The sequence below is a fragment of the Mesoplodon mirus genome (assembly GCF_964341445.2).
Source record: "Mesoplodon mirus genome assembly, chromosome: 17".
Lineage (NCBI taxonomy): Eukaryota > Metazoa > Chordata > Mammalia > Artiodactyla > Ziphiidae > Mesoplodon > Mesoplodon mirus.
Window position 1 is genome coordinate 14,336,489 of NC_138993.1, and position 24,406 is coordinate 14,360,894.

The 24,406-nt window shown below is 35.4% G+C and overlaps 1 protein-coding gene across 2 annotated transcripts in view; it reads left to right on the plus strand.

The window, feature by feature from the left end:
- Positions 1-24,406, plus strand: part of COG6 (component of oligomeric golgi complex 6) — a 62,926-nt gene that overhangs the window by 1,838 nt on the left and 36,682 nt on the right. For both annotated transcript variants that reach the window (XM_082602284.1, XM_082602283.1), the window contains exons 2-12: positions 271-414; positions 4,400-4,471; positions 5,760-5,818; positions 11,577-11,688; positions 12,057-12,139; positions 12,523-12,593; positions 15,516-15,609; positions 20,584-20,712; positions 20,791-20,882; positions 22,720-22,784; positions 23,901-23,992. In XM_082602284.1, the coding sequence (XP_082458410.1) occupies positions 271-414; positions 4,400-4,471; positions 5,760-5,818; positions 11,577-11,688; positions 12,057-12,139; positions 12,523-12,593; positions 15,516-15,609; positions 20,584-20,712; positions 20,791-20,882; positions 22,720-22,784; positions 23,901-23,992 (1,013 nt within the window). The remainder of the gene's footprint in view (positions 1-270; positions 415-4,399; positions 4,472-5,759; positions 5,819-11,576; positions 11,689-12,056; positions 12,140-12,522; positions 12,594-15,515; positions 15,610-20,583; positions 20,713-20,790; positions 20,883-22,719; positions 22,785-23,900; positions 23,993-24,406) is intronic.

The following is a 24,406-nucleotide window of genomic DNA, read 5'->3' on the forward strand; positions in this document are numbered from 1 at the left end:
TAGATGGACATTAGGGTTTTTTCTAATCTTTGCAGTTCCAAACAGTTCTGCTTTGAATAACGTATGTATGTCACAATGCACAAGTAAGTATGTCCTTATTGTGTCTCAGAAATAAGCTTACTGTTCAGTAATGTGTAGGTTATCCAGTATTTTTTGGATTGTGTAATGGAAACAAATTATTTGGAAATGATTTCATTAAATTTTTGCTTGAGATTAGAAAAACATTTGAAAATCGGTCCCAATAATGTTCTTTTATTATCAATTATGTAGGAGATGTTGGAAGCTCTCAAGGCACTCTCAACCTTTTTTGTTGAAAATAGTTTGCGCGCTCGAAGAAATTTACGTGGAGATATTGAACGCAGAAGTTTGGCCATCAATGAAGAGTTTGTGAGCATTTTCAAGGAAGTGAAGGAAGTATGTAAACTTTTCACTTACCATTTATTGAGAACTTACTATATGCCTGGCTCTGTGCTGAGCTTCTCTATGTATAGAGTTGATATGTTTGCAACTCGTGTACCGTGCTCAAATAGAAATTTAGCTACTTACTCAAGCAGCTTCTAGGTCTTTCTTTGAATTAGTGTGATTTCTAACCTCCACTAGTGCTGCTTTTTGGAAAGTTGTAACATTTGTTCCAGGATATTCTTTTAGGAATCTTAGCTTTTGAAACAAACAAACAAACAAACAAAAAATAGCACTTCTCTGAGTGGTTTTCCAGTAGAAATAGTCCCTCACTGAATAAACCTCCCTTAGATAACCACTTCTCCACTGGAGATTAATTAGGATTGAGTTACTTTACTGCATCCTAAATTATGAAATTTTCAGATTAATTAAGATCAATGACTTCAATTAATAAATAATGTTTCATTACGCTTGAGTGAGCAGTCTACTCACCATAGGGTGAAAATGAATTTTATTTATTATATTTTATTTATGTATTATATAATACTTCATTAATTATGTTAATATTACTGAGTGGTATTACGTAGTTAATAGTTCTGTGTGAGTTGTGTGAAAGTGTCATACATGGTTCTAGTGAGACAGATTATTTTTAACAGTGTAGTAGGATTTCATTGGCTGAAGGCTAATAATCTGGAAGAATAAAAGGGAAGTTTGGTAGTGTTCATAAAAATAGGGAGAGATAGTAGTGATGAGCACATCTAAATTGTACTCTCTAAACACCATTTCCCCCTGGAGGGAAGTACCAAAGTGAGGAAGCTGTCTAAGACTACTGGGAAGTGTCAGAAGGACTCTGGAGCTAACTTAAGAGGTTTCCACTGGCCAAATATAGGATGATTTGAGCATCAGTAAGAAAGACTGCAGTGGACTGAAACACATCAAGCATATTTAAATCCATGAGTTCATAACGATACTAAAACCCAACAGAACCCTCACTGATTATCTTAGGTGGATAAGAAGGAACCAACTTATTGTTTTGAAAACTACTAAATAAAAGGAAAGAGTCAAGCATTTATCCTGTCTTTGGTACCAACTATATACAATTGTTGAGGCAAGGCTTCCCTTTATAGTAATATTCCGCTTAATAAATGAAGAAATGATAGAAGATTTTGTAACCACTGTTTAAAGGATCTAGCTCAGGGTTTCTTAGTCTTGGCACTATTGACATTTTGGGCCAGATAGTTGTTGAGGGTGGTCTTCTGCTTTGTAGGATGTTTGGCAGCATCCTGGCCTCTATCCACTAGATACCAGGAGCGCCACCTTTCCTCAAGTTGTTCCAACCAAAAATGTTTCCAGACATTGCCAGATGCCCCCTTGGGGGACAGATTTGCCCAAGTTGAAACCACTGATCATCAGTAACTGCTTATCTCACAAAAAGAAACAGTCATATATGTGACTCCTAACAAAGGTATACAACATGACCTATGAAGAATTCTTGCCAGAAAATTGGACCAGAATATAATCAAACTTCTAGATCTAATTGCAAGTTTATGGGAACTACTGGGGACAGAAGAATATGTTAACAGCCTGAAGAAGCAGTCAGCAGGTCTGGTGTGCTGGGAATCGTGCAGGCAAATGAACTGGTTTCTTCAACAAATAAACTGTCAGAGAAAGACAATTTATTTAAAGAAATAAAGGAAATATCAACCAATTGATGTTTGTGAATCTCATTTGGTTCCCGACTTGAACAAATTATTAAAAACACTGAAACAACTGGGAAAATTTGAACACTGAATAGAAATTTGATATTAAGGGATTATTGTTGAATGTTTAGATGGGTAAACGGCATTTTTTTTTGAGTTCTCTTAGACGTGCATACTGATATGTTTATGGATGAAATGATATGCTATCTGGAATTCAAAATAATTCAGCTTGGGGAGGGAGAAAGTGGATGGGAAGAGAGTTAGAAAGTGGGTACAGAGATTGATTAAACAAGAGTGGTCATGAGTTGCTAATTGTTAAAGCCGTGTGATGTGTACATAGGCATTCACATTATCTCAACTTTTAGATAATTTTGAAATTTTTCCATAATAAAAGATTTCTTTAAAGGTTATCATACTGCAATTGTATTTAACAACCTGTAATTTTATTTAATCGGGAATAAAAGGCAGTTTGAGTTCAAATGAAGACTTTACATACAAGCAATGTAAAGGTTCTTGAATTACAATTTAGCAAATCTCTGCATTTAAGTCATATATTAAGAGGTGTAGTTTCTATTATTTTACAAATCAGATTCATTCAGTGTACTATAGTAGCTAAAGTAAATATTAGGAGTAGTTATTCTTGACCTTGTTGGCTGATAATGTCATAGTGCTAGTCTTATACAGTGAGATTTAAGGAAATAGATTAATTTGCCTATTAGTACCTATTTGCTATTGCTGACATTAATTGCTATTTTGAAATCATTCTTTTATTGTTTAAAGCAGTTTAGCACTTAAATAGTTTGATTTACATCCTATTAATGGTAAGATACAGAGAGTAACATTTGAAAATGTCTGGTGCTATGATTTTTATAATTCAAAGTACTTTATATAGAGAAAGGAAAAAATTTAATTCTGGAACTAGGATGTATGCTCATATTCTTGTAAGTGATTTCCTAACTCTGGTTCATCCTTACATTTTGTTCGTAGTCCTGCTTGGTTGCTTTCTTATCTCTTGCCCTATGATTGTCCCATCCCTTCATAAAACTGTCATGTTTTTATTTGAAGGTTTGGGCATTGTGTTGAAAGAGACCATAGTAAGACCCTGTCTACCACTGAAACTTTCTTTCCTTTCATATCTTTCTATTGTGTTACACTGAATTGAATTGGGAAAAAGAAGATAATAGTGCAGTATGAAGTTAAATATAATTCTGTGATATCATTTTTTCATATTAAGAGATTGGTTCAGTAAAGATTGTAGAGAATGATTTAGTAAAGAGTTTGGAGCCTGGGAGGCCTGTTGGAAGACCGTTTTTTATCAGTCCATACAGGAGAAGGCAATTGAACTGAACTCTAGTAGTGGCTGTTTGGGTTGTAAAAAAAGAAATGGATGAGATGTACATAATAAGGGCTATAAATGATAGAACTTAGTGACCAGTTAAATTCTTGCATATGTGGAGGGGGCTGCAGGTGGGAGTATATAGGGAAAGAATGTTACTGGGAGACTTAACAGATTTTTGGCATGATCTAATATGTGATTACTTTCAACCATATAGGAGGAGGCACTATTGTTAGTTTATTGGGTTTTCAAATTTTCTTGTTTTTTATTAATTAAAAGTTATAAATAATTCATTATAGAAAAGGTAAATAATAAAGTCAGAAATAGAAGGAACTATCGATATTACTTATGATTCTATTACACAGAAATAACCTGTCAGTATTTTACTGTATAGCCCTTCATAGTCTTCCCTGTGTTCTTCTGCACACATATATATGTATTTTTCTAAAAAAAAAATGGGAAGGTATTATATGTATTGCTTTATAAGCCTTTTTTTAGCTTTATATAGACATCTTTCCATGCTAACTTACATACACACACACACACACAGATATTATCGTTGTTAATGTATGCACAGGTTTCCATTGTATGGTTGGAAACATTTCACGTTTTCCATTTTTAGGCAACTCTGTGTTGATCATCTCTTACATATATTGTTGCACACTTATCTGATTAATTTCTTAGGATAAATTCTTAGTATGAGAATTTCTGAATAAACAGGTATTCATATTCTTAAAGCATTTGCCATTTTCCTATTGTCAGACCCTCTAAAAAGAATATACTAGGGTTTTTTATTTACATCTTTTCTTATACTAGATATTATTCTTTTTAATCATTTTCAGTCTTAAATATGGGATCTTTTGTCATGCTTTGGCAAGAAAGGGACAAAAATAAGGATTTGGCTAAGAGAAGAGAAATTTCTTTAACTATATATACTGCTTGATGTTACTTTTTTCCTTTTCAGGAACTTGAAAGCATACATGAAGATGTTCAGGCAATGAACAGCTGTTGTCAAGATATGACATGTCGCCTACAGGTACTGTATAATGGCTGGATTTTAGCCTAGTTCCTGATAAGCTTTCAGAAATTGCTAGATAGGTCTACAAAATGTGTGGATATCTAATACATCATGCCCTGTAGGAAGTTTGAATATAAATATTATGCTTTTTTTTTGAACTATAAATGTCTTTGTGTCTCTTTGGTGATGGTTTACTAATATTTTGCAATTAACTCCAGAAGCCTTTATATTTTGATCTTAACCAGTATAGAGATAACTGTAGAATTTTGATAAACTTTTCAATCCCATAATGTTCCACAAATGCAGCAGAAATAAATTCCTTAGTAGAAAGCCTTAGGAATTTCAAACTAATGCTATGCCCAATAAAGACCCAGCTTAACTATGATCTATGTTCAGCCTAAAAAATATCTCAGGAAAATGTATATAAGTTTAGGTCTGTTTATTAAAGCAGTTCCAAACCTCTAGTTTGGCTGTAGAGTTAACATTGACCTACATACTTCTGACTCATTTAATGCCCTCTGTTTCTACCTGCCTCACAACCACTGACTTGTTTCTCTTCTCGTTAGTAACTGCCTTATTTTTGTAGTGTTTCCCAGTTCAGGTCTTTGAGAGAGAATCTCATTGGTTACACTTGTTATTTGTTTCAATTCACTTTATAAATATTTTCCTAATCCTTGAAATACCTTTTCATCAAGTTTTCACTCCTGATCCTTTCAGCTCTGGTTTGGGAGAGAGAGGATTGTTTAGTAAGACTTGGTCAGGAACAGCCCTCTGTCCTTTAGATGGGGCTATCTTTAATGTTCTCCAGAATCCTATATGAGGGTTTTATTTTTGGGTATCCCAACTCTCAAATTGTTACCTCCATCTTGGGTATTTCTCTTGAGTTCCACAGCAGCCTATCAGTGACTTAACTTGCAACTTCATTCAGAGGTTTCCCGGTACCTCAACTCAGCATGTCTATAGCTGAAGTCCTATTCTTCATCCTTAACTGGCTCTGGCAGTGCTTCTGTCCCACTGAAAAGCATCAGGAACTATTAAATTCCTTAGTAAACATTGTTGTGATACCTTTTTCTTTCTTGTAAGCCTTAGCATTACGTGTGTATTGAGAATTCTGAGTGAGTTCTTACTAAACGTAGTGTATGAGCCTTGAAACATCTATTTCACTTACTTGGGCCTTTTTTAAACTTTTGTGTTCTGGAGTGTGATCTCATTTGCTATAGTCTGCACTCCAGTAAGTGGCAGTATTCGTTTTCTGAAGTTGAAAAAAATTGATATGTACTGATAATAGATATGTTTATAATTTTAGGCAGCAAAGGAACAGACTCAAGATTTAATAATAAAAACCACTAAGCTTCAAGCTGAAAGGTAAGTTTTTCTTTACATAATCAACTCTTCATTAATTTGGAGATAACTCGGAAAGAAAATTATAGATAACTTCAAAGTTAAAACAATAATCAAAAACGTGACTCAAAAATGATACAAAGTATGAGGTTCTAAGCAGTTATCCAAGAGTAAACATAAAACAATAGTTTAGGAACATTGATAATTGGGATGATTGAGAGATTATCCCTCTTTGGAAGTGATGATGCATTGTTTGTTTGCCATAGAATTAAAAAATGACTGCTTTTTAAAATGTGGATTTTTCAAAGTTTTAGTGATTTTATTATCTTTTTCCACAATTGTCTTTTATTTTTTACTTCTGATTATGCGTCCTGCTACAGTCAAGATACAGAACCGTTGCATCACCACACAGGTCTCTCCCATTGGTGCATGGACCACGATGAGAAAAATTGCAGCCTCAGCTGATGTGAAGAGATGGTTGGCTCTACAGAGCAGCCAACTCTCTAAGGAAAGGCAGGTGCTGGATTTCTGTACTCAGAACTAAGCATGTGCCTTGAGCATCGAATTAGAATGTTTTTAGTAGCACAACTAATCTTTTGAAAGAAAAGTTTCCTAGAAAAGAAATTTGCAGTTAGAGACCCACACATGGATTTTTCTGTTAAGTTATTGTTGGCTGACTATAAAAACATATATGGATTCAATTGAAAATTGTGACTAAAACTAAGAGTAACAGATCACCGATCCTGTACACAAAGTTTGTGGTCTGAGTTACTGGTCTGAGTTATAAATCTTTCTCTTGCCATCTTTATTGTAGTGTGTAGTACAGTCTCGTGACTAATTATTGGTTTGATTGACTCTCTTTCCTACTGAACTGTGAGCTCCTTGAGAACGATGACAATTTCTTATTCTCTTTTTGTGTCTCCAATGCGTAACACATTGTAGATTCAATAAATAATTTTGAGTGAATGAATATGAAATATAGCTATTCCAATGTCAGGAAAGGAACATAAAATAAAAACTGAAAAATAAGCATTTTATTGGAGCTCGTAACATGTATGGGACTGGTTAATGTCTGCAGGAGGCAATATTAGAATATTGTCCTTCTGTTCATATGTTGTCAAAACTATTTAAGCAAGGTTGTTTGTGTTTATTATTTTAGCAAGCCTATGAAAAACGTGTTTTGGCCTGGCAAGTTTCTGGGAAGCAAACATTTATGATATTCTAAGTATCCCAAGAGCTATGGATTTGATGCGCCAAATGAACATTAGTGTGAATGTATTTTAAGAAAATTACATAGCAGAAATCATAACATTCCTGGGTGCTGGCAGAGTTGTTTTTCCATTTTAAAAAATTACTTTTTCCTTTTTAACGAGAAACTTAGACAAGCATTTGGCTTTAGAAATAGAAAGTATATGGGCTTATTTGGATAACATGATATTCTTATTCAGACAAATTTATAAATGATATGAATATTTTTTCCAGCTGAGTTAGAAGGAGGTCATTTTGACAGCTGTTGCTCTAATAGCTAAAGTTTGGTGTAGAATTGTCTCCACAGAACTGCAGTTTAACATTTGCCCTTAATGTTTAATTGACAGTCAGAAGATGGGTTTCACTGATGATTAGGAAAGGCTGTGTCCAGATGAACATACCTCCATCTTTTTGAATACCACTGAAATCACTATTTATTATGTATTTTTTTGTCTCTTGGAAAGGCCTACCAGCCAAATTTCTCTCTGGACTCAGAAAAACATAGTCTCTGGCTTATATTTATGTTTATTTTTGAGGTGTAGTATGTTAGTGGAAAGAATGTAGACCTTGAAAACCTGAATTCTAATACAAAGCTAGGGTAAGAGCTCATTGGATTTTTAATCTTTAACGAGTTATTTCTTAACCTCCCTCAGTCTCAGTTATCACATCTGAAAAAAGGAATAATAAACTATGTCACAGGGTATAGTGTGCTGAACACACTGTCTGACATACCTCAAGGAGCGTTACCCTCCATATTTCTCCCTTTTATTAGACAAAGTTGTGTAGCACATCTTGTTTCTACATTGGCTTTGGTGCCTGGAAGCTTAGGCTGTTCTGCACTTAATTGCGATAGCTTTCCTCAGCTGTTATTTAAGTTCTCATTCTTTCTCTTTTTCTTTTTTTTTTTTTTATTTTATTTATTTTTGGCTACGTTGGGTCTTTGTTCCTGGAAGCAGGCTTTCTCTAGTTGGGGCAAGCAGGGTCTCCTCTTCGTTGCGGTGCGCGGGCTTCTCATTGCGGTGGCTTCTCTTGTTGTGGAGCACAGGCTGTAGGCACACGGGCTTCAGTAGTTGCAGCACGCGAGCTCAGTAGTTGTGGCACACGGGCCCTAGAGCATGTGGGCTTCAGTAGTTGCAGCGTGTGGGCCCAGGGCATGTGGGCTTCAGTAACGTGGCTTGTGGGCTCTAGAGCACAGGCTCAGTAGTTGTGGCATGTGGGCTTAGTTGCTCCGCGGCATGTGGGATCTTCCCGGACCAGGGCTCGAACCCGTGTCCCCTGCATTGGCAGGCGGATTCTTAACCACTTGCCACCAGACAAGTCCCTCTTTCTTTCTTACTATTTTATTTTTTAATGGCTTTGTAATTTTAATTATTTGTTATAAACTATTTTAATTTAGGTTTTGAAGTTGGTAACATAAAAATATAAGAAGGATTTATTTTGCACAAATATACATGTAAAAATATAGAGCATATGTGATACATATTCTTTCATTGCCTGGTAAAAAGTTAGGAGAAGGCAGGGGGAGCATCACATCTTTCTTCTTTCTTCTTCTTTCTTTTATATATGTAAAACTTAAAGAAGAAAATTACAATCAGATATAGTTTCACTACCCAGACATAGCCACTGTTAACAGTTTGGTGTATCTTCTCCCAGAGTTAGTATGTTTGCATAGTTATATTTTACTTCACTCACTTAAAATTTCATGTTCATTTTCCTATATCTTTTATTTTTAAAAAACATGTTTTTTAATGTGGTATTGTATTTTTTCTTGTGAATGAACAAGCATTCTTAAATTATCAGATATTGTTTCCATTATTAAACATAATGGTTTGGTAAATGTTTTTAAATCATTTTGTGCATTTCAGATTATTTTCTTAGGATAAAGTCCTAGAATTTAATTGTAATTAAAGAATCAAATGGTAGAAATTTTTAAAAGTATCTTCATACATATTGCCTAAATTTCTCTCCGGAAAGGTTATGCCAGTTTCCACTTTCATCAGCAATATATGAGAATGTCTATTTTATTAAACCCTGTAGACACTAGATGTTGTCATTAAAAACAGCAATTTTATAGGTGAAAAATGGTATCACACTATTTTAATTTACATTTCACCGAATATTGGTAGATCAACCTTTTTTTCATTTTGTTTTGCCATGTATATTTCTTTGCTTTTTTTTTGCTTTGGTCTATATCTTATGCCTCCCCCCCGCCCCCTTTTTTTTTTGCTAGCTTTTTTCAATTATTTTGAAATTATTTGGTGGAGATGAGTTTAGAAGTTAGAGTTAAAATATGACAGGGGTATATTTTCAGGGAAAAAAATACCACAAGATTCATAAATCATGTTCTGGGATGGTTTAAAAGAATCATTATAAAAATGAAATAATCTGTTTATTTTATATACTCAGGCAGTATGTGAATACATGTCCTAAAAATTTCTGTGTACGTGTAAAGTTTCTTTTTAAAAGTACATGGGGTTGCTGTACATATTTTTCTGTGACTTGTTTTTTGCACCTATAAAGTGCCTTATAGATAATTTTGTGTAAATACATATAGCTCAACCTCATTTTTTATTTGCTGCATATTATTCCACAGTATGCATTTGCCATATTCACTTATGTTTTATATAACTTACATCATATACAGTGATTACATGAATACACATCAAATACTCTGAGAAGTTTTAATTTACAATAACCATTTATATGTTTTATTTTAACATTAATTTCATATACTTTTAATTTAGATACTAAAAGCCCTCCAAAAGTTACCATATTTCATTTGTGTTGTACAGTAGGGCAGGGTCTGCCTCATGTCTACCTTTTGTCACCTCAGACCCTGGCTCAGGGCCTTTACACCTTGGAGGTAAGTATTTGTACTTGATTGTACAAATACTCCTCAACTTTGTCAAGAATGGTTGTGAAATTTTACCTGGGAAGACTAAATATGGTAAAACTAAAGAATAATGTGATTTAAATAATATCTTGAATTTACAGTTGATCCTTGAGCAATACGGGTTTGAACTGCACAGGTCCACTTATATGTGGGGTTTTTTTCCAGCTAATATGTACTGCAGTCCTACACAGTCTATGGTGGGTTGACTCCTCTGGTGCAGAGGGCTGGCTGTAAAGCTGAATCTGGCTGGTGCAGGTTTTCCATTGCACAGGGCAGGGGGTTGGGGGCTGGGGTCGGCGTCCCTGACCCCACGTTGTTCAAGGGTCAACTGTACTAGATTTAGTTAAAACAAAATGAACCAATAAAGCGATGAATTTTCCGTTGTGCGTGATAAATTGACTATAAAGATCCAAAAGAAACTCTCAAAAGGTTTTCATTGAAGTGGTTAATTTGTATAGTCTCAGGGAATTTTATGAAGTGTTAAAATTGCTTTAAATCCTGTATCATAACGATTTGAGCTTTATCTAAAAATATAAAACAAAACCTGTTTAGGTAACTTTTAGATATCAGTATCAGTATTAATAAGATGATTAAGGACATAGGCTATTTAAATCTGTATAAATTTAATTAGGTGATTTACATTATTTGAGAAAACAGAACATTACTGCCACCTGGAGGACTTTTCCTTTCTAACCTTCTGTGTCATTCAGGAGCATTTGACTGTGAATATAAAACCTCACAACTCAAGAGTACAAACAAAACAAAGATGGCATGCGTTGTACTGTCTGTTCAGATAGGGTTAATGTTTATCCTTGTTCAGTTTCATTTGAATATTGTTAGATTGTAGAATATTACTGCCCTGTGCATACTACTAGTGAAACACTTATAATTTTATTTATATATCTTCAAATCTAAGATCTAGAAGGCAGGGATGTTGAATTTCTGCTCTTGTAGTTTGTATTCCTGACTTGCCCTTAGATGGGATCCTGCTCAGTCCTTCAGGTCCCTGCAGGCTAGAGTGTGCCTTTTGCTAATTGTCAGCTAGTCCAGATAGGTTGCGTTCAGATAATATAATTGAAAAGACTTTTTTTTATTATGATCGTATGCAGAAAAAGTGGGGAAGGGAGAGTGGAAGAGTGATTTTTTTTGAATTAATGAGGGATTACTAAATGAATTCTTGACTACTATTTCTAACCTAAAATAAAAAAGTAATAGACCTGATTTTTGGTTGTTGTGTACTTCATGTGCAAGCTTCAAAGGCTTAGGATTTTTTTAATGACTGAGAAGAAATTAACTGGCATATTTCTCTTCTGTAAGATAACTTTGTTTTCAAGAGGTGAACTATGCAAGTACACCTAAGTGGCTAAGGATTGTAATACCCGGACCATTCATGAACTTATTTCTTTTGCTTAATGATTAATCATTTTACTGTGGCTTCTACTGAGGTAGAACAATATCAGCCAATTTTATCACCTACATGCCTGATGGGCTTCTAATATTTGAGGCAGAAATAAGGCTTTTGAAGATATTGAGACTCTTCCACACCTTTGTTTTAGAAGTTATGTCAGATGTAACTTGTTTTAAAGCTATGCAAATGCATAGTGTGCTTGATTTTTTGTTGCCTTTTTTAAAATATTACAGTCAAACATTAGAAATAAGAGCACAAGTTGCAGATGCCTTCTTATCCAAGTTCCAACTGACTTCTGATGAAATGAGTCTTCTCCGAGGTACAAGAGAAGGACCTATCACTGAGGTATTTTGCTTTCTGTTAAAATCACTTAAAGCATAGCAGTTACAGATGTTATAGAGAAATCACTCTTTTTTAAGGCTTTATTTTACCACCTAAAATTTTTTTTGATTTAAAAATGTTTTTAAATTTAGCAATTAAGGTGTATATTTTAAATTACCTTATTTTTCAAAGCAATACATATACTGTTTTTTGGTTGTTTTTAGAAGTCAAAGAGTACAACATGGCTTATTATAAAGAAAACCTACATCACCTACTCCACTCCTTCCCATCTCTAAGTCCTTTGGCAACCATTTTCAATCTTGTTAATTGCTTCTTTTGTAAATTCTGTATTCTCGATCTATAGTTAAAAAGAATATGCTTTAATTTTAAAGGATTTTTTCAAGGCATTGGGAAGAGTAAAACAGATTCATAATGATGTCAAAGTTCTCTTGCGTACAAACCAACAGACAGCAGGGTGAGTAGTCTTTTCAGTTCATGATTGTGTTACCTTTTATATTTCCAAAATTTAACGATTTTCTAGGTTCTTCTTAAAGTATATGACATTATGACATTTTGTGAAATAGAAGTTTAATCTTTATGTATCTTTGGATAAGGAGAAAGTTATACCCTGATAGGTTTAGAGTAAAACAGCAGTTGGGTATCTAAGTGATGGTGTTAAACTTGGCGACATTTAATTGTAAAAATTTACTGAAAAATCATTCCACAAGATGATAAAAAGTTAATAGGCTATAACCAAATCACTCTGTAATTAAATAAAGTGATTAGGTTCTTAGATGTATTCAATAGCTATTGGCTAAAACTTTTTAATAAATTATAATAAACCTTTAATGTTTTTAGTTTAGAAATTATGGAACAGATGGCCTTGCTTCAAGAAACATCTTATGAAAGACTTTACCGGTGGGCTCAAAGTAAGTGATTTCTTCTATGCAGTCTAGATTCATGAATATTAGTGTTTGATTTTGTTATTTCACTTAGTCTTTATTTGATATCATTTTGATCTTAGTAATCAAAAACTATTTTTAAAAAGAAAAACTTTATATTTGAACATATTGTCTTTGTATGTGTCTCATAAACATCTACTATCATTCAAGCACTGTCTATGATTAAGGATGGGAATAAAAAAATAAAGTCAGTATTTCTGCCCCAGATTATCTTAAAGTTGATTAGACATCTCTTGTTATTTACATGTAGTAGTTACTACAACTATAATAAATGGTGAATTTTTCTATTACTGCTGTAACAAATTTAACACAATCTTAATGGCTTAAAATAACACAGATTTATTATTTTATAGTTCTGTAGTCAGAAATCACCATGCTAAAATTAAAATGTGGGCAGGGCTGCATTCATTTCTGGAGGCTCTAAGGAGTAGTCTGTTTCCTTGCTCATTCCGTTTGTTGGCATAACTTAGTTCTTTGAGTCTGAGGACTGAGCTCTGAGTTGCCTTGCTGGCTGTCACTGAGGGTCTTTCCCAGCTTCTGGAGGCTGCCTGCATTCTTTGGCTTGTGGCCCCTTCCTCCATCTTCGAAGCCAGTAATGGGTGGATGGAGTCACTTTCTCACTTTGAATCTCTCCTGCCTCCTCTTCCATCTCGTATCTCTAACTCTTCGGCGAGCCTTTTTTACTTTTAAGACCTGTATGATTACCTTGGACCCACTTGGGTTATCTGGGAAAATGTCCCTGTTTTAAGGTCTGTCACCTTAATTCCATCTGCAAAGTCCCTTTTGCCACGTAAGATGGCATATTCACAGGTTTCAGGGATTAGGGATCTTTGGAGGACCATTGTTTTGCCTATCACAAATGGTTTATTTGCTTTAGATTTGCCTTAAAATGTTTCAGTAGTCTGTTCATAGAACTGCCTGTTAAAAACAAAGTAGTTAAGACTTCAAGAATGGAACATGTGCACAGGATATTTTAATAGATGTTACCAGCTGACTGTTGGAAGGAGTTGGGATTAAATCCAGTTAACCAGTATACTTGTACTTGACTGTGAAAAACCTTATCTGTTTCAGATGATTTACTCTTTATCTCCAAAACTTGTTTCTTTTTTTTTTTTTAATATTTATGTACGTATGTATGGCTGTGTTGGGTCTTCGTTGCTGCACGCAGGCTTTCCCTAGTTGCGACAAATGGGAGCTACTGTTCGTTGCGGTGCGCGGGCTTCTCATTGCGGTGGCTTCTCTTGTTGCGGAGCACGGGCTCTAGGTGCGCGGGCTTCAGTAGTCGTGGCTCGCGGGCTCTAGAGCATAGGCTCAGTAGTTGTGGTGCACGGGCTCAGTTGCTCCACGGCATGTGGGCTTTTCCCGGACCAGGGATCGAACCTCCGTCCCCTGCATTGGCAGGCAGATTCTTATCCACTGCGCTACCAGGGAAGCCCCCAAACTTGTTTGTTTTTCTGCTTCTCTTGTTTGCACTGTTTACTCCTATTTGGAATATGGTCTGGCTTTCCCTCTTTATATCCAAATCCTACCTCAGTCTTCAAAGTCAGGCTTAGGTTCTACATCTTCCTGGAACTCTCCACAACTACATTAAATCATAGTGGCTTTTCCCATCTCTGAACACTAACTGCTGAATATATTTATTTGGTATTCAATAATTTACTACTCTAACATAACTTTACTTTTCATATATGTATGTCTTAGCTCTCCAGTTAGATTTCTGTTTTCATAAAGTCAAGGACATTGCCTCATATTTCTATGTGCTCCCATGACATCTAACTTGGAAGTTCCAAACTGACATTCTGACTCCTAAGGACTCTGGAGTCATCGTAAGATAGCTCCAATCCCATACACATGTATGTTTTTCTCAGTCAGTGTATGCCAGAAAAATATACTGCTAGCGTGAGGTCCTCATATTCCAAAAGGTTGGGAACTTCTGAACATGCTCCAAGTTTTTTGAGCAGAGTAGACATTTAATAAGTATCTTATAGATAGGACAGTAAAATAAAGGACATATTGGTGTACAGATTTTTTAAACAGTTTAAAATCTAAACAATTTTGAAATTATAATCTTAATACTATATATTAGTTACCCATATAAACATTTTAGCAAACTCCTTGAAGATTGCTCCCAAGGTAAGGAACGGGTAATATATGTTTAGTACTCCCTTCCCTCCTTGACATTGCCATGTGTATAGCAGTTATTTAGTGCATGTTTGTTCATTGACTGGTTTCTTCAGAACCGTAGTTTTTTATAATAATAAAATATGTGGGGACTTCCCTGGTGGCGCAGTGGTTAAGAATCCGCCTGCCAATGCAGGGGACACGGGTTCGAGCCTTGGTCCAGGAAGATCCCACGTGCCGTGGAGCAACTAAGCCCGTGCACCACAGCTACTGAGCCTGCGCTCTAGAGCCCGCGAGCCACAACTACTGAGCCCGTGCGCCACAACCACTGAGCCCGCGTGCTGCAACTGCTGAGGCCCGCGCGCCTAGAGCCTGTGCTCCGCAACAAGAGAAGCCACCGCAATAAGCCCGCCCACCACAACAAAGAGTAGTCCCTGCCCGCTACAACTAGAGAAAGCCCATGCGCAGCAACAAAAACCCAACACAGCCAAAAAAATAAATAAATAAATATATATATATGTATATGGTGTACCAGATAGCAGATGTGGTCATTTGAAGTTATATAGGTATTTAAGCTTACATTTTTAGTTTGACAGCATGAACTAGTTTTTGATTAGCATGTTCTCTAGGCTTTTCCAAGCATTTTTTTAATACAGTATTTAGACTCTGGCTGTACAACAGACATAATAAAGACCTCATTTTAATTTAACAAGTGTTATAATGTTATAATGATTATATAACACAATAAGTGTTATAATGATTTTTCAGGTGAATGCAGAGCATTGACACAAGAATCATGTGACATATCTCCAGTACTGACTCAGGCAATGGAAGCCCTGCAGGATAGACCTGTCTTATATAAGTGGGTGACTTTTTCCTAATTAAAAGAAAACAACAACTTACTTTTTCTTCGATAATTTACATTGACTTACAGTATTATCAAATTCATATACAATAGTTTGAGCAATATAATAATTTACAGTGATGTTTTTATCTCGGTACCATTGGGGCATCAGCTTATTTGCATATTATTACTTGCTGTAGAGTGCAACATGGAGATGAAAACCAAGGTGTCCCTGTATCTAGACTACCTCTTATTTGTGTAGAGGCTAAGGGCTTTTCCCCAATCTGTCATCTCGTTAATGACCTAGGAATTGTATGTAACTAAAACTCCTGTATCAACCCTGCCCCGGAGAGAAGGTCGAATAGACTGACAAATAATAATTGCCCAGAGATGAAAAAAGAAAATTTAAAATTAGAATTCCATTAGTAGGGCTCAAGAAAGAAAGAGTGCAGGTATTTGATCCTGTAAGTTGTGTCAGCCAAGCGCTATGTGATAATGCTTTGGATAAGAACTTTATGCATTATTAACTTACAAATTTTTTATTCTGTATTTTAATTTTCTTTTACTTTTCATATAAAATAGACGTAAATACCTTTTTACTTTTAATGCCTGGAATAGTATGGAAATAGGAAGACCAAGTGGGGAGTTAAAATTCAGGAAACAGAAAGCCAGGGCATTACTGCATAGGCATTAATCCTGCTCTGAGCCATGCCTTTCGTATGCTTATGTATTTTTAGAGGATTTCCTTCTTACTCTGTTTTCTGATTGGAACATTACTTGTCCTGTAATAAGGTTCCAGAACACAAATGCTGGACAGCTACATAAAATAATAACATCCCAGTGCTACTTACTGAGTACTCACTATGTGTTAAGCACAGTTCTAAGTGCAGCAGACTTAACATCAATAAAACATTGCCTTCAAATTGCTTTGTTTTATTGAACAAATAAACAGATCCACTTTAATGAATATATTAATTGCTTTTCTAAAAGTCTAGTCTCAAGTGCTTTGTGGCTCAAGTAGTCTGTGGTGGGGAAGGGGGTGAATATTAGAGGAAATTCCCCTCAGGAAGTAGGTATGAAATGACTTCTTAAGGTTGATAAGCATTTTCCAGGACGAAAAGGGAGGAGAGAACATACCAGGTTGAGGGAGCAGCAAGTGCAAAGGTGTGGATTGAGGAGGAACATGCACCTTTAGGAAACTGCAAAAGCTTGCCCTGGCTGCTGGGTTAGTAGCGGGAGCTGGATCATAATAGCCCTGCATGTTCTGCAGGTGCCTGTCATAAGCTGATGTTCACTCTTGACCACCAGCGCAGCAGAGCTTATCGACTTCGAAATTTCTTTCCCAGCTTTTTCACTGTAAGGTATTGGTGTTTGATTATGAGTTTTTTGGTACTTAAAACATTTGGTGTTTGTTTAATAATGTGTAACATTGTCCACAGATTCATAATTGTTCACAAGGTTAATCCTTTTAAAAAAATGCCTTTGTCTGTTTTGGGCATCTGAAAAGTTCAGCTGACTTCTACCATATAAACATATTTTTTCTAAATTTTGATTCTTGATCAACACTTGGAAAGGAGCAATATTGCATAATGGTTTAAAAGGTGAGCTCTGAGTTAGATTTTTTGATGAACCCATGCACCTTTATAAGCTTCAGTTTCCTTGAGCTGTAAAATGAGGATAAAAATAGTGCCTGTCTTGCCGGGTTGTTGGGAAGATTAAATTAGAATGTTCCCATAAGGTGTTTACCATAATGCTTTGCTCATCACAAAATATTAGCTATTATTTCTATTCTGAAAGGAGATAAACTGGAAAGTTTTCAACTAAAGAGAAGTGTATTTAAGGCCTGCACGACAGTAGGGCAAAATGCTTGAAAGACAAAGAATAGAACTAAAATAGGCAAAGATTTATCTCCAGAGGACACACAGGGGATGGGGGCAGTAGTGCAGTATGGAAGGTTGTAAGAAGCATTTGCGGGTTGAATGGGGAAGAGGGAGGATTTTAGTGACAGTTAAGTACCATAAGATGAATGCTAAGAAAGAGGAAATGGGCCTTTCATCTTAAGTAATCACCTATTTCCAAAAGTGGTGGTTTCTTTAAATTTAGGGAAAACTTAATAGTATATCATGTTAACCACCAGATGGCACTATATGAACTTGATTTAAGTGATGTGTAAAAGCTTCACGGTTCATTATTGTGTCTCGCGTGTGTAAGTATCACGTACAAGAAAATGTCAGTTATTGAAGTCTTTGGGGAAAGTTGCCATACTCAGTTTTCCTTAGGTATTATATAACCGAATGCTAATGCATTATTGACTTTTAATAAATCAAGTACAGAAGTTTCTTCAAAAAGAAATTTATTACAAGTAGAAATGAACAAATTGATGTTGTCTTCTTTGCATTGGTAAACCTTCAGCATATAAATTATTAAAGAACATAGTAATGTGTACAGTGCTGATTTTTCTTCATTTTTTTATTTGTTGCATTTCTTAGAGAGGTTTCTACACTATTGTCTTTTAATTCTTTTTTGGACAATTTTTTTCATCTTTTAATTTGCTTTTTGACCAGAATTTTTTTCTGCTATGGCTAGATATAAAAAAAATGGAGATTTAAATTTTTATTTTAACTAGAGGCATTTTAGAATATTTACATAATTTTAACAGTCACCTTTGTAAAGCTGCGTTTTCAGTTTTTGACCTTTGTTGGAAGAGAATCCGTTTTGGTCAAAGAAATTTTCTTCTGTCTCTGGGAAAAGATGTTTCATGTCTTCAGGTATCATTGAAGGTTCCTTTTAGTTCATGCTGTTCTTCAAATTATATCTATTGCAGGAAAATAAGCATTAATATTGTTTATTTATATTTTATAGTAAACAGATTCTGGTGTTTGTTAGGCTTTTAAAATTGCCCCTCCCCCATTTAAAATGCCAGTGGATTCACTGGTTTCTAATATAACTTGTGGTCACAGTGAATAGTCCTAGAAACAGAAGTTACATTGTTTCTGTTTATTACATGGCCATTTGGGTCCAGAGGGTGAAGATTAGTTTTACATATTTAAAAAGTTAAAAGTTTGTGAATTTCGTGCTGTCTTTTTTTTTTTTTTTTTTCTTTTTGCGGTATGCGGGCCTCTCACTGTTGTGGCCTCTCCCGTTGCGGAGCACAGGCTCCGGATGCGCAGGCCCAGCGGCCATGGCTCACGGGCCCAGCCGCTCCGCGGCATATGGGATCCTCCCAGACCGGGGCACGAACCCGTATCCCCTGCATCGGCAGGCGGACTCTCAACCACTGCGCCACCAGGGAGGCCCTCGTGCTGTCTTAAGGAGTTGTCTGATCACAAGTCATTTCATGGAATTGATGATCATTTAAATCAGGGGTCCCCAACCCCCGGGCCGCAGACCGGTATGGGCTCTCGGCCTGTTAGGAACCGGGCCGCACAGCAGGAGGTGAGCGGTGAGCGAGGGAAGCTTCATCTGCGGCTCCCCGTCGCCCCCATCGCTTGCGTTACAGCCTGAGCCATCCCCCCCCGCCCTTATGTGGAAGAATTGTCTTCCACGAAACGGGTCCCTGGTGCCAAAAACATTGGGGACCACTGATTTAAAGGAATGCATTCTTTACCCTGAACATTTATAATTTCAGAGCATGAGGCAAAAAATAGAAATAAGCATTTTGGTTCTAATTTATTTTAAAAAATAGAAAGTGAATGCAAGGCAATTGTGTACTTTAGCAACACTTAGCTTGATACTGCGTTTTCATCTTGATGTATATATCTGGTATGTCACTGCAGGGAATTTCAAAACCATTTCTTTTTAACCAAAACCAGAAAACCACAAACAACCATAATCTGGTTACTAGTGAACAGTCCTTTAAAAAGGTTCAGAGTCCTAAAAATTTACAGCTATTGGTTACTTCACTACACTTTTATTTAAAAATATTCCATCTTCCAGATTTCTTATGTTAAAAAAAAATGTGGGTTTTTCATTAAATCAGTAGCATATTAAAGAAAGCAGTATAGCCTAAGAAATTCTTCTGGAAACCTTTGGGAAATTTTGATAACTTTAATTTATATGTAAGGTAATGAAATAATTCTCAACATTTAGTAGAGTACTGTTTAGGGATTTAAAAGTTAATTGGTCTAGAATCTGCTGACATTGGACTATGAAAAAAATATTTTGTTTTCCTATGTAGTTTTAAAATACAACTTTCAATTGGGCATCGGGTGGTGATAATGGGAAACAAAGGCTGATTCTAGTCGAAGAAACAGTTACTGTTGGTAACTCTAAGCCATCCTATAATTTGATCCCAAATTGTCTGATTCTTTCATTCAAAGCTTTTCTTTCCTACAAATTCCTCACCTTCGAAAGTCTTTTTTATCCCCCAACCATAATTGATAACTTGTAAATATATGTAAAAGTATTTGCTCTGTATGCATAGTTGTCAGTAAATTTAAGGAACATATGTTTAACATTGGAGTCAAAATAAGCTTTTAAATATGAATAGTATATTTTGGACAAATTTTGATGGTAAATTTTGATAATATTGAATAAATATAAATGAGAATTTTTTAATGTAGAAGGAAAAGTCTTATATTTTGGATTGCAGAGTTCTAACTGTAACCAGCCTCTGAGAACTAGATATTAGGCCTTATGTGTGCAGTGGAATGTCATGTTTTGGACAAGGGGGCCACTGAAACCTGAAGAGTCCCGGATTTCCACCTTGTCTTGATTTTTACTTTTACCAAATCCCCTGCTCTATCCCTTATTGCCACTGCCTCTGTTACTGATTCCAAATCCCAGCATTCTTTCTTAGGCATAAAAAGATGCACCTTTAGGTTGAATTATCATTATGATAAAGTTATTTCATAAATATTTTTTGTTGTTTAAAACAGTATTGCTTGAGAGAATTGTATAAAAAAGCTTTAGCTATCTTAGAAAGTGCATGAATAGTTTGATGTAACCATTAGGAAGAAAAGCAACTGTTTGTTAATAACTTGTTTCTTCTAGGTATACCTTAGATGAGTTTGGAACAGCCAGAAGAAGTACAGTTGTTCGTGGATTTATCGATGCTCTTACAAGAGGGGGCCCAGGAGGTACACCTAGACCCATTGAAATGCACTCCCATGACCCTTTGAGGTATAGTAGTCAGACAGTATTGGAGTATTCGATGTTTTTCTGAAGGAAATCTTTACTAACATTTAGTTTTTTCATTAGATATGTAGGAGATATGTTAGCTTGGCTCCATCAGGCTACTGCTTCTGAAAAAGAACACCTTGAAGCTCTCTTAAAGCATGTAACTACACAAGGTGGGTCCTCTGATTGTTACCGCTCATGCCTAGATCTAGTAAATCACGCAGGACTTCTCTGTCTCTGTTCTTATTGCTGTTTTCTTCATGGAGATAAACTCTTCACACTAGGTGATTTAATAAGCATCCTAATTAATCTTCCTGTCTCTAGTTTCCCCCTTTTTCTGCTGATAGACTTTCTTTTCCATCACTTTCATTTTGTCACACAACTGATCACATTTTTATACTGGACCCTTGGGACCTTTCCTTGTAAGCCTAGACCCCTCTGTTCACTTTTAAGGCATCTCTGGAGTGCCTGGCTTACATTATCTCAGCCACCATCCTTTAAAGGCAAAAGGTGATGTTCTCTTCATTTTATCTATGCGTACACAGGCTCAGTCAGTGACTGGCTTCAGGTCGTTAAGCTACTACTTCTTTCATTTCTACTATCCAGCCCCTTTTTTCATTCTCATGTGACTATTTTAAAGTTTTTTGAATAATTACCTGTGTACTGGGACTTCCCTGGGGATCCAGTGGTAAAGAATCCGCCTTCCAGTGCAGGAGACGCAGGTTTGATCCCTGGTCGGAGAACTAAGATCCCACATGCTGCAGGGCAACTAAGCCCGTGCGCCACAACTAGAGAGCCTGCGTGCCGCAAACTACAGAGCCCATGCGCCCTGGAGCCTGTGCACCACAACTAGAGATAAGCCCGCACTCTGCAATGAAGAGCCTGTGCGTCGCAACAAAAGATCCTGCATGCCTCAACGAAGAACCAGCATGCCGCAACTAAGACCTGATGAAGACAAATAAATAAATAAATAATTAATTAATTAGCTATGTACTAAATGTACCTAAAATTTTGGTCTTGATTTCAAAGAAGAAAAATGATTATTTTTGAGTTGCAAACGTGTTTACAGAATTTCAAATCTTCTTAGTTGTGACTACCTTAAGATGCCTGTTGTAGAAGGGGTTAGTAGATAATTAAGATGCTCTGGCTTTGCTAGGAAGTGAAGAGAGATGTTGTGACTGGTATCACTTACCTATTTTGAATAGCTCAGCCCCACATCATCCTGGTTTAGCACATCATCTGCAGGAGTGTACGAATGGGTGCAGGACTTAACCTCCTTGTTTTTAACTCTTCGATATTGAGATTAGATTCAACGTATATGATAGGTTGGCACAAAGTCTGCATTTTTTAAAGTTGTTTTCTGTTATGCTAATTACCCAGTTTAAAAGAATGTATTTGTTAAAAGATGTAGGAAAATTTACATGAGAGGTAACATTAAGAAGTGGGAAGAAAATAATTGGAGTTAGAAATGAGTTATTCTGTGGGAATGGCATGAATTCTTCTAAACCTGAGTCTCTCCATCTGTAAAAATGAAGGTGGTTACAAGCAGTTCATGTCAAGTACCCAGTACAGACCTTGATAAATAGTCAATAATCAGTAAATGTCGGTTTTTCCATTAGATTGCAGGGCGTGTTTTCCATCTTTATACCCGTAGTTTGTGTGCTTAGCACTACTGCCTAGAGTAAGGAGTTTGTGGAACGAATGCTAATCCATCTTCACATCACCTCCTTCAGTTAATAAATTGCAGTCTTTTTTTTCATACATTTACTCTTTTTCACAAAGAAATAATGTTCATTAATCAACAGTCAAATCAATTGATAGGGCTTTAGACTCATATTAATATAATTAGTAATGTCCTAAAGATATTAAACTTAATAAAATATTGTTAATTGTTATTTTAAATGTTTATTAATACCATTAATCATATGTATTAGTGTTAATTTTCTGAACTTATGTGAAGCAAAGTGTAATATGGAAAAAAAATTTTAGTTATGTTATAATTAATTGTAGGTGTTGAAGAAAATATTCAAGAAGTTGTTGGACATATTACTGAGGGTGTGTGCAGGCCCCTAAAGGTAAAATATTTTGTTTTTATATATGTTATATGGTAGCTGGTTAAATTAATGACTTATTCTGATTTTAAAGAAACAGCAGCTTGAATTCAGGCCGTAATTTTGTCAGATTAACACAACATAGGGTAATAAAACGCATTTTAAAATAATCATTGCCTATTTTCTATGCAAGAGGTTTTTGTATACTCATATACATGTATTTATGAAATATCATTTTAGCAGATCACATTCGTTGGTATTATGACATACTCCAAAGTCTAAATGTTTTCAAAAGCATTTGTTTATTGAACATCTCTTGTGTATGTACTATTCTACCAAATGCTGCAGAGATGTAAGAGAACCAGAAAACACAATGTCTGTATTTAGAATCCAGTTAGGAAACAAGAAGACACATAAGTTATCAGCAGCTAAATAAGCATAGATGTAATATAATATGTAAGTAAGCACATTCAGTGTGGTTTAGATTATATTTGTTAATTAGGGAATATAAAGTAAGGGAAAGATTAGTGAGGGATGGATTTGAATTAGAAAAGATTCCTAGTAGTTAAACTTGAGCATATCAAGTTAATCTTGAACTAGATCTGAGATATTGCCCTGGCAGTATTATAATTGACCAAATAGGTTGGTGCTAATTCAAGGTTTATCTGCTTTCCTGTTCTCTAATAGAAAGAAACTTGGTATAGTCGTTTAAAGAGAAGATTTTTTTTTCATTTTTTTCCTTAATATTCATTCATAGAGCAGTACCTTTTCACTGATAATCTGTTTTTAGGAATTTAACAGCTGCTTTGCAATTTAGTGCTAAAATAAATTCCATTATATGCTGGTGAAAAACCTCAAGATGACCTCATTGTATTGATTATTTCTGATAGCAATTGCCTTGAACCAAATTCTGTAGGTAATGGATCATTTTTTTGTAGAGCATATCTGTGCTAAAGTTTCTGTGTTGTTTTACCATCCTCTGTGATTTAACATTCAGAAATTATTTATTTAGAAGGAATTTTGTGATTTCTGCAATAATAAAATTTAAGCTATTTAATGCTATTCATACCACATGTGATTAATGAAGAAAAGTTACACTTTTAGGAAATGTTTAGTTTTTTCTCACGTGTTTTTTAATAGGTTCGAATTGAACAAGTAATAGTTGCTGAACCTGGGGCAGTTTTATTATATAAAATTTCTAACCTCCTCAAATTTTATCACCATACAATCAGGTAAGTGGAATGGTTAAATGTGCTTGTTAAATCCCATGTGACACTTGATTTCAGTTAGAACACAGTGTAATATTTTTTTGTGTGTATTCTATGCATGACTAAGTGTAACTAGTAGAACCTCCACACCATATGAATCATTATATGCATATTATACATACTATACTTTTGAGGTCCGTCGTTTCCTTTTCCCTTTCTTCTCCAAGCATAAGTACACACACACACACACACACACACACACACACACACACACACAGCAGTGTAAGTCTATAATATAAGTATTTTTTGAGACCTCCTGTATTAGTAAAAGAGGTCCATGGCACCTAAAGCAACTATATGTTACACTCAGAGTAGGGCATAATTAGTAAAATGTCCTATTCTGGATGTTGACATAAATTCTTCTTTAACATTTAGTTT